General features: G+C 40.8%; 1 protein-coding gene across 1 annotated transcript in view; it reads right to left on the bottom strand.

Moving 5' to 3' along the window:
- Window positions 1–458: 458 nt before the first annotated feature.
- trhde.1 (thyrotropin releasing hormone degrading enzyme, tandem duplicate 1) overlaps window positions 459–11,412 on the bottom strand; it is a 154,803-nt gene continuing 143,849 nt past the window's right edge. Inside the window, exons 17-20 of the mRNA XM_079551519.1 lie at window positions 8,446–8,613; window positions 4,215–4,355; window positions 4,057–4,138; window positions 459–1,990 (exon numbers count right to left, since the gene is read on the bottom strand). Coding sequence (XP_079407645.1) covers window positions 1,835–1,990; window positions 4,057–4,138; window positions 4,215–4,355; window positions 8,446–8,613 — 547 coding nt within the window. The 3' untranslated portion in view covers window positions 459–1,834. The remainder of the gene's footprint in view (window positions 1,991–4,056; window positions 4,139–4,214; window positions 4,356–8,445; window positions 8,614–11,412) is intronic.

Below are 11,412 nucleotides of genomic sequence, written 5' to 3'. Positions count from 1 at the left end.
ATTTTCATCATGCTGGAAAGAGGTCTTAGAGATAGACTTAAGAAAAAGAAAGAGTATAGTTTCTCAAAAATGTCCGCTAATCAAGTTCTCCACTCAAGACTGTAATATTAAGCCCCATCATTTATGAAGGCGTTAAAAGCTTTGTCTCTGCCTGTAATGACTGTAATGACACATTTTTCCAACAGCCATAAAACCCATTCTTGTGCTGTCGCCTGGGATAAATGATAGGCTTCAAATGTCATGTTTAATGGGCTTTTTCAACCAACACTCTGTTCATTGTGCTTTTACATTAATAGATGGTTTGATAAATCTATTGTACTTGGTAGAACCTTTGTGCTTGCACTGTTTTTCTGCCTCTTCATTTAGATAAATGTTGCTTTTTACAAAACAAAATGTTCTTAAACCTCTAATTGAAAATAGAAATCACGACATTGTGTTCACCAGAGGATGGATTTTGTTGAGTCTTCTCAGATTAATTTAATATACATAATACTGCAAGTCAACAACTTATATATTTCTGACTCAAGTGGAACATCACAACCTCACTGCACTTGATGTTCAATTACATCTGAAGTATTTCAACGACTGCAACAATAAACATGAGTTTCACAGCTGTGTTCCAGCTTTTGCAGCTGCTCTCGAGGAGAAACGTGCTACAAACAAAGTAAAGGGCTCTGGGCAAAAGCAACCGCTCGGTATATTTCTACTCTTTGGCCAGAGCCTTGAGCTCAATATCAACCACAGATCTCCTGAAATGTGTAGGACGAGCTTGCAAACATCTTGTCAACGTGATTACTGTGAGGTTAACAGAAGGCAGCCTATAAAAGAAAACAATGTGCTGCATACAATTGTGCTTTTTGTTGCGAGCGACTCTTTCTGGTGCTATCCCTGATTCTTTTATAAATTGCCTCTGCGCGGGGCCATTACAGTGTCACATCGCTCACATACCACAATCAAAGGACCGCACAGATCAGAGAACCACAGAGCCAGAGACAATTCAACTCAAGGGCACTTTTACTAAAAGCTGTGTGGACTTTATACAGTAATCCCCTGTTTGCTATCAAACAGTCACAACTAAGTCACATCCGCCGTTTTTTGAGTGTATTTTGTTCAAATACATACAGCAACTTTAGGGACTGTTTGACAGGTTCAGTTGCATGTAACTAATACATGACGGATAGGTAGTAATTGTACTGGTAATTGATATAATCAACTACAAAATAAAGTGGCAGAGCATCGTTAGTCGGATAGGTGATGTTAATGACACAGCCTTATCAGTGTTTGGGGAATATTTATTTTGCTTCAAGTCAAAGTTGATTCTCATATAAGTATCTCAATAATCGTATCTCTTGTGGGTAAATACGTGCTCGTTTTCTGTTGCTGGGGCTGCCTAGATAATTGACCATAATGTTATTCTTGTTCTGTCTATTTTTCAACGAATCAAACTACAATGCAGAGTTACTGATGACTATTAAACATTGCACATTAATTCATTGTAAATCAGGAAATAGGCTGCCAAAATTAGAGCTAAAAGTGCATTCATATTTTTTCCCCACATCTTTCAAAACTCTATTAGCTCCTGAACTTTGCTAGATAACCCCAAATCATTATGTGTAAACTTGTAGCAATTTGGTTCAGTTACGTAATTTTATGTTCCAACCAACAAAAGAACAAAAGCTAATTTAAAACAGAGCTGGTCCATAATAACTTTAACTCAACAGATATCTGAAAAAATAGACTAAATAATATATTGTACGTCTCCATTGGTATCTTTTTGTGTATGGCTGCAGTAGAGTCTCTCGATATCTTTAGCAGTCAGGTTTTGTTTTGTGTGTCAGCCGTTAAAAGCAGACGCTTGAGGTTTTCGGAGCCACTGGTAAAAATGTCGCCGGTGGAGACGGTGCCAGCGGACGTTGCCCTCCACGATCTCCAGCGCTCGGGGCAATGCAGGCCCTGCCCCCACACCACTGGTCTGGATGAACTCTTTCAACTGGGGAAACAACAGATTTTCAATTAAACTGGTCTATTTTTCTTCTACCTTTCTTATGCCAGGAAAGTTCCACTGAAATTCTCTATTTGAGGCACTTGGATGAAACAAACATAAAAAACAGGCAACACAGAAAGGCCCCCCCAAAAAATCTAAACTTTCTCTAATTATTCAAAAACAACTTTAACAAATGCTGAATTATGAATATAGTTTTCTACTAAATAAAGATACAAAGACATGGAAAGGAGCAAAGAGGTTCATAGATAGATAAAAAAAAATAGAGAATGCTAACATGATGCTACATGTTAGCGTCGTGCTAATGCTAACGCTAACGCTAGCTAGTGCCTGCTATGACTGCCGCTTTTTTAGCTTATACTGAACAATCTGCTGTGAGTAAACATCCATATGGATCCGATTTAGACTTGACTTTATTTTGTATGTGATAAATAAGTTTATATTTCACCAGAAAACAGCTAAAAAGATTCCCCCTCGGCGAGGACACGCCCCCTGCTAAGACGAGATGCCGTCTGTATAGAGTTCGGGAAAGTCTACAGTTACCATGGAGAACGGCCATCTTTGCAGCTGTTAGCATACATTTCCATTGACTAACATTAGCTAAAAACAGTTTATAAAGTGGAGAAAATAGCCGTGGAACAGCTCCGTTAGCTGCTGAGATACTGCTGGTAAATACATCTAACTCACTGTGGTGTCCAAGTGTTTTAATGTGAACAATAACTCCAGTATTTTAACTTCTAAAATCTCCATTAGTTAACAATTGCTGCTAATCCCATAATGCTTAGCGATATGGCGTCACATTCCCGAACTCTATAGTGTGAGAGAGCCAAGAAAGTCTCTGGTTTGATCCTCGTGCCGAACGGGGCCTTTCTGTGTGGTTTCCTACGGGTACTCCAGTTTCCCCTACCACTAAAACATGTACATTAGGAGCAGAATAAATGACGTCTGTGCTAGTGAATGAATGTGAATGTGTGCAGTCCAGCTTCTGTCAATCAGAGGAAACAGTAGCTTCATTGGTAGCACACCAGTCCCGTGTTCGGAGTGAATGAGGAACAAATAAACTGTGACTCTGTGAAGCGCCATATACATCAACTTCCATTCCAGTGATTGCAATTTCATGCCGGTGAAGGAGTAGACAAAAAATTGAGCAACGTAAATAGAAGTTGAATTGCGAGACTGACTTAAATGAGGGCCAAAAAGGTCTCTGGCAACTCTCACAACTAATACCACTGACATTACTATTGTCGCAAATCCTACAAATATATTATTATGCTACTACTGCCACCAAGGATACATTTGACTATAATTGACGATGAAACTCTTCAGTATCAGTTACAGCAAGTCAAGCAAAAAGTAAATATTTGATATTATTGTGCACCAACGGTAGGAAATAAGCCTATACCATGTTCTATTGCGGTGCAGACCGTGTGACTGTAGAGCAAATAAAATCTGAGAATCCTATTATAATTCATTGTGATCCCCCACCATGTTCTGACAACGGATCATAAGCTTCAACATCAAAGTTTCAAAGTGTGTGTCTGTAAGTTATTAAAGCCAACTTTGTCTTAAATGACGTTTTTACAGCTGCAGTCGTGTGAGGTGAGGTATTAACAGAAACTTTCTGGCGCTGGATAAACTTTGTTGGGGAGAATTATGGGGAAACTTCAGCTCCAAGTTTGTCAGCTTCAGTGGAGCGAAAGAGAAAATCCATCTCTCCAACTCACTTTCATACTCCTCATATTGTTATAACTTGACTTTGCTGCATCTGCTTCTCACTTCCATTACTGTTCTATAAAGCCATCTTTACCAAAAGTCTCTACTTAAGACAGTTTAATTTGTTCCTAATTAATCAGGTCAGCAACTTAAATTAACACTGAGCCTTGATAGATAATGCCCGGGTTGTTATACATTGCGTAATTTAATTTCCTTCCTCTGAGCCAAGAGCTTATACAGGATTTAAATGAAATAAGATGCCACTGAAGAGTAGTTTGAGATGAGAATATGATAGAGAAAGTTTACAAATCCAGGAAATACAAAATGGATTATTAGTTCACCTCATTAAGCTCCTTTTCTGTGTTGAGAAACTCCGTAACTCCACCAATCAGCCTTGAGTTCATGAACAAGGCCTCCCCGTACCTAAAAGACAGCATCACAGGGTTGATCAAGTGCATTTGGTCGCTCACAGGGGCGCAGCAGTAAAGGCGTGTCTGACCGTGCGTTGAGGATGTCCCACTTTTCCCTGAAGTACTTCCAGGCCAGCTCTCGACCCTGGGGGTTTCTACACACGTGGATTATCACATCGATCACGTCCTGCTCTGGAACCAGGTCAGAGGTCAGAGACAGGTTCAGTAACCTAGGGAAACACACAAACAACAATTCTAAGCTGACATTCAGATCAGGGAAACACATGAAGGCAGTTGCGTGACTCTTAACTCATCAGTGAGGAGGAAACAAACTGATTAATGCATCAGTTTATATAGAGGGTATGCACATAACCATATGTAAATTAGAAGGTCTCAGACGATATTTCCCCATTCATTTCAATGGACAAGAGCTGCTGTTTCCCCTCACCTGTTACCATGGAGATCCACCATGTTTGTGGCTGTTCACAACATTTTCCATAGACTAGCATTAGCTAAAAACTAAAAAAAAGTGGAGAAAAAAGCTGTGGAGCAAGTGTTTTAATGTGAACAACATTCTAGTGTTTTACCTTTTAAAATCTCCATTAGTTTATTATTGCTGCAAATCCCATGATGCTTAGCGACATGACATCACATAATGTTGGGAGGCCTTATCTTCAAGTCTTATCTTCAACAAAGCGGTTCAATAAATACTACATAAATAACAGAGAATGCTAACTTGATGCTTCATGTTAGCATCGTGCTAATGCTAACGCTAGCTAGCACGAGCTACGACTGCGTTTTTCCCCCCCCGCCTCTGCTGAACATTATGCTGTGAAAAAATATCCACATGGACCTGATTTAGACTTGACTTTCATATTCATATTCCACCAATTTATGGTAAAAAAAAAAGAGTGGAAAATTGTGTTTCCGAAAAGCTTCTGTTTTCCCTCACGCCCCCTTCTATGACGCAATGCCGTCTGTATCTATGGCAGATTTCTAGTCTTAGTTCATTGCTAATTTCTCTGTATTTCCTGGGCCAATTCACAAGAAACAAAAACTATCACAAAGCTCAAAGTCCTCTCCTCCAGCACATATGAACTATGGTCTAATTATTTCCTCATAAAGGCGTCCAGTGTGCGGAATGTTGGCCAACAGGAAGGGCTTTGGGCCATAAGAATAATGTGGCAGGTTTGTAAATCCAATCACTATTGAGCAATGATCAGGAAAACATCTGGATATTTTCTTTTTGAACATTTCTTTCAAAAACGGTTTCTCTCCCATAGAGTTGACTTGGCACCTGCCCTATTAGACACTCAAAGATGCTATACAAGCAATATCTCACTCACTCACTCACTCACTCACTCACTCACTCACTCACTCACTCACTCACTCACTCACTCACTCACTCACTCACTCACTCACTCACTCACTCACTCACTCACTCACTCACTCACTCACTCACTCACAATATGAATATTTCAGACCAAACACTCCTGTATGGTCTATTTTTCTCTGTGATGTGTTTTTGCACTATTCATTTCTTTTGTTTCTATTTTGTGTTTTTGTGATATACAGTGCATACAACACATCCATCTTACCTGGCCTTACCGGGTCTAAAATAGTCAACTAAATAAATGTTTTCACATGCAGCATAAATCATCATAAGCCTCAAAACCTTCGCAGACATCAGTTGCCATACCTTTTTGATTACTGAGTAGTAAATTCTTCTTGGTGTGTTGCTGCTACTGGATTTCTTTCGTTCAATATACTGCTTGGTGATGTGGAAAATGTAAAAAGTGTTGGAGGGTTTTGAGTATTGAGGGAGATAAAAAAAAACGGGAAAACTGCAGTAAATTATGAAGTGTCTGTCCTGCACCATTCCTGTGCCGTCGTGCTGTGCACAAGACCGCGTTGTTTGTTGTGCCTGTCTTTTCATTAGAACCCCAAATCAATTTTCTCTCTCTTTTCCCACAATCCCTCTGTGCTGAAACCATTTCCTGTGTGACCAATCAGTATTTGGCGGCGTGCTCTTTGATTTGTGTGTGCGTACGTGCGCTATGTGATAACAGCTATCTGAACATGAAGCAGCCCTCGCGTTGCAGGACAGTTTACTGAGGTTGCGAAATCGATAGCATCTTGCTCTTTCTAGCAGAGGCGCACAGATCTGTCTCACTGTTTGAGCGCACCAGACATCTATCCCCCACTTTTTGCTCAATAAGAGATAGCGGGCACTTAGCTGGTGATAAAATAGACCCCTATCACAGCACATCCTCACCTAACCTGAACCTCAAAGGACATCCGTGGCCAGGTTTAGAGATGCACATGGTCAAGATATATCTGCCGTTTGTTACAGGAATTGGAGTGTGACAAATGAACAAATGTAATTTTGTTTTCTGTTCAAAGTTGAGGACATGACCACACTTTTGATAACAGTAAAGTCAAAATTTAGCCAGGGAGAAAAGATTGCTGAAAGAGGAGAGACAGAGGCCAAGCAAAAACCTTCACTAAATACGCAAGGAGGTTTAAAGCAGTACTATGCAACTCATGCCCCTAGAGGCCATAAGCACCACTGCAGGTGTCGTAGCATGTTGCGCTTTTTACTCATTAATTGTCCGTGACAGAAAGACAAAGGGAGAGACGTTTATTGTACATCCAATGGCACAATGGAGATATTTTTTTTTCACTCAAACTTGCCGGTGAATACTGTTTAAGTGGCGCTAGCCCGCAGTTAGCTTTACCCGTTAGCCTGTTAGCTTCTTCTTCGTGATTCCATTAGTGTGTATTGGTGACTCCGACCTGGTGCTGCAAAGTTACAAATGTGGTTTTCTGGCCCCCCAAGCATCCCATCAACACTCATATTACCCCCAGAGGGGCTACGAAAAGGATTTATTGAGGAAAACAAATTACTCAGTACTGCTTTAAGATAATACGACTGCAATCTACTTACAGTAGCCTTGTCTTCTACTGAGTCTTATGGTGTATTCCAGACAACTGGAAAACTACAGCTCACAACATCAGAGCGAAGATGAACAAAACGGCTAATGCTACAGCAGCTAGCTTATTCACCTTCAGCTTATTCGGCACTTCCGTTGTCCTGACACTTCCGGTCGAGTGCATAGCACGTTCATTTAAACAGAGAACGAGGGAAAATATTCTCCGCTCAAATCTGATGTTTAGTCGATTGATTTGTGTAAAATGGCCAATGTTCATTTGCACCAACATGTCAACACTGCACCGTTTCTCTGCGCGGACGAAAAACGGCTTTGTTTTCGTGTAGTGACTGATTTTGTATGGACTTCTCCAGTCGCATGTTAACAGATAGGAGAAAAGGGGCGGGCAGAATTCATGGCGGCGCCCACGCGAACCTCCGGAATAAGGTGAATACGATGCTAACATTATATGAACATTTCTCCAAACCAGGTATAATTAAACACATGCGACATAACATTATGTTGAAAGCTGTGACCAAAAGTAACATTCACGTCACTGATGCAGTGATTTTGACACAGTTTTAACACTAGCTGCTCTACTGGAGGCGGTCTTCATCTCGTATATGAACTTGTAACAGTCTTGAGATTTCCGAGTTTACAAGTTGTAATTACCAGTTCAAGCAGCGTTCTAAGGCATTTTTCCAAGTGGGAAGGAAATTTACCATTCGCCAGTTGCCTGGAACGCATCATTAGGGACAGCCCAGGTCATAACAATTGACTTTTAATGGGCAGAAACTAAGGCAGCCTGTTTTTGTCTCACATACCGTACCCCTTGACTTCATTTGTATATCAAGTGCCCTCTTGCACAGTTGGGATATAATTTCAGTGGTGTCGCCACAGATAAAGGCATGCTTTCGTTTTGAATGGAAAAGTGTCCTGTGGGGGTCATGAAGACCTGTGATTGTTGCATTGGAGGTCATGACTGAAAAAGGTTGAGAACCACTGCCCTAGGGTGCGGCTGATTATTTAGAAGGTGCTCAACTAACGTAGATTTCACAGTGTTTGTGTTGTGTTAAAAACAGAGCTATAGCACTCTCCATCTCAAACCGTTTACATCAACTAAATTAACTTTCCTTTGAAAATAATTATCAAATACAATTCATTTTGTCTTCTTGTTGAATCTGAAATAACTCAAAGTACCTCATGCAAAGTGTTATACGAACTTCTATACATATGCATAAATGTACTGCACAAAGCAGAACAGACGGCTACACCCGGAGAAGAGCCACGTGTGCTGTTCGTAAAGGGCTTCCTCTCAACTAAAAGTGCACCTGTAAATAGCGGAGTGTGTCATTGTTACATTATAGACTGTATAGGTCTACATTATCACCTGTTCAGGAGGAAGGTGTTGTCTGAGCAGGTCAGAGCCTCCAACAGGATTTTCTTCTCGGATACAGCTCCAGATGAGTGAAACTTCATCCAGATGAACTCCCACACATCCTCGTCCATCAGGCTGACCCCTGTGCAGTACACGATGTCCCTGATGTTCGGAGGAATCCTGTCAGACAACAAACAAGGGCAACTAAACCTCAGCATTTCCTCTGGGGAAAACATTTATTCACTCTGATAATTGACTGAAACCAAAAGAACTGTGATTGTGAAGCAGTGGAGGTAATATGTGTTTGAATGCTGATAAAAGACATAGTTGGGGTTAAAAATCACTTTCACAGGATTTTTCATCTAATAAAGAACACATTCATAGCCTAGGGCATGACATAAAAAATATTTGAAATGTTTGATTAAATCGAGAGGTGAGAACCAAAAGGAAAAGGACGTGAGCAACATTTTGGCAATATTGTGGTCGGCTCTGACTTTGGATTTACTGGACAAAACATCTGAAATATGCTTCTTGGAAAAACAGAACACACATACAGTTAAACGTTTAAATCCGACCCTCAGGCTGAAGCAAAAACCCTTGCCCCAGCTGGTCACTGGCCTGGATCAACAGCAAAGAAAGAGGTGAGCATTCCCTTCAAACCTGGGCATGTGATGGAGAGGACGCTTCATCTAAAATGTCCCTAATATAAGGCACACATTCAGATCACACATCAGTGACCCCGCCAAAGAAGCACACACTCAACTTGTGTGCTGTGTAGAGGGTGAATGAGGCAGGCACAATTACATCATTCAGCGACCTGGGAAATCATTTTAGAGATGCTCCACTTCAGACTGAGCAGAAGCACACACATGTACCGACATTAATGCTGATTGAAGCAGAAAGGGCCTTCTTAGAGAACATCTGCTACAGACTGGCACTGCTCTCCCAGGCACTAGTCCAGAGCTAAAAAGCCGGGGCTCTTCATTCAGGGATAAAAACCATATCCCCACAAATATGACCATGTTTTTTGTACTATTAGGATAATGGATCGACGAATACGCCATCAAAGACACTGTAATGAATAACAGAGTGATATTTGCCAAACCAGGGGTCTTCAACACTTTCTCCCGGTGAGCTACATTTATAAAATAACAAACAAAATGGACTGGGAGACTCAGGCAGAGAACACCCAGGACAGTGAGAACCAAATATTTCAACACAAAGAAACACAGTATCATTGATTCAGTTTGATTTTTAATTTTTTGTTCGACTCATGTTCAACTTTCACAAATGGAGAAAAGGCATCATAAAATGTACCGTATTTTCCGGACTATAAGTCGCGTTTTTTTCATAGTTTGGCTGGGGGGGTGCGACTTATACTCAGGTGCGCCTTATATATCAAAATATGTAATCCCACAATGTTTGTTAATTTCATACAGACAGCCGCTAGAGGGCGCTCTCGGCTTGTGTACCAGTATATGCTTCTCCTGTACCTGTATTTAAAAAACGGTAATCGAGCAGCAGAAAGAAAGTTTGGAGTGAGCGAGAAACTTGTGAAAAAAGCGGAGGTTATTCTTACTGCAATGAAGAAAACAAAAAAAGCTAATCGCTAAAAGCCCGATGGCCACAGATAGAGGAACGAGTTCGCAAATGGCTGCTTGAACAACGTGCTGCCGGGAGAGGCTTTTTCAACGTTGCAGTTACGCCTCCAGGCCCAGGTAGTTGCCAAAGCTGGTGCGACTTATACTCCGGAGCGACTTATAGTCCGGAAAATACAGCAACTTGATGAATACTGTTTGTTTCGCCAGGACATTAACCAAATTTGAGTCAATTTGCATCAACAATAGAATTAATGCCAAAAAATAATCCAGCATTGCATTATTTAACTGAGGGATAAATGGGGATACTGTATTAGGAAAGAAGATGTCCCTTATGTACATACTGTGTTGTAAGAAAAAATAAAATAAAATCTGCAATAGCGCTGTTAAAAACTTGCTTGAAAAACACAAAACTGAACAAACTGCCTTGCCTTGCTGCACTGAATATTATACTACCCCTCGACTTGGCTCTCAAAGATACAGATTACATTGCTATGACAGACAAAGACAAAATCCCCCCATTTCACTCTGAAAGCGACACTCACCGCTGCCACCTCCTCCTCACACTTTCTTTTTAGGGCGTTTTCTTTGTGCAAAAACAGTGTGAAGCATCAGTGGGTTGGATGCTTGCAATTTCATATTGCACCGTCTTTCTATTTCAACTCCTTATCAGAGAAAAGTGTCAAAGAGCCTGTGAACTTCACCTGCTGAGGTGTTGGAAGGGTAACAATGACATCATACTTAAAACAGACTCATAATTGCTACACTGATGTGGCTGTTATCGTCTGAAAAATTGAATGAAATGGCATAGAAACAATGATGATACACTTTTCCAGATGGCTACATTTTTATAAAAAGATTGTGTGTGTTTTTAAACTCCAAAGAGAATATTTTATGTCATGAAGCTCTATTTTCTCCGCAAATATATCCCCCCTCTCCACTATCTCCAACAGTAAACACGTTTTGCTACCATCTGCTTTCTGTCTGGGCGCCTGTGTAAATGCCAGTCATTAAATGTTGTTGTCTCACTGATAAACCACTAAATGTATCGTCAGCTGTCTAACGATTAATGCACCTTTTGTCCAATTCTGCGACGGCCTCATCAGTATTCACCGCACGTGCGCTCCGGGCTGTCTGAGCAAATCCACTCCTCTTAGCACACAATGTTAGTGGGGTGAATAGAACAACAAAGATAACTGCTTTTGGATTATAGAAATTAATTTTTGACATGCAAAGAAGACAATTGGTATGAACATGGGATTCACAGCAGCACGGAAGAATGACTGGGCGTTATCACAGGAGGGGCATCTGGGATATTAATCGGAAACATGCGACTGCTTTGTCTCTCACGGCCCCGAACAAAAAAGGAAGCTAATCTCGT

The sequence above is a fragment of the Gobius niger genome (assembly GCF_951799975.1).
Source record: "Gobius niger genome assembly, chromosome: 2".
In the NCBI taxonomy this organism is placed as follows: domain Eukaryota; kingdom Metazoa; phylum Chordata; class Actinopteri; order Gobiiformes; family Gobiidae; genus Gobius; species Gobius niger.
The sequence above is the reverse complement of the archived record's forward strand: the minus strand, read 5'-3'. Positions and strand labels throughout refer to the sequence as shown.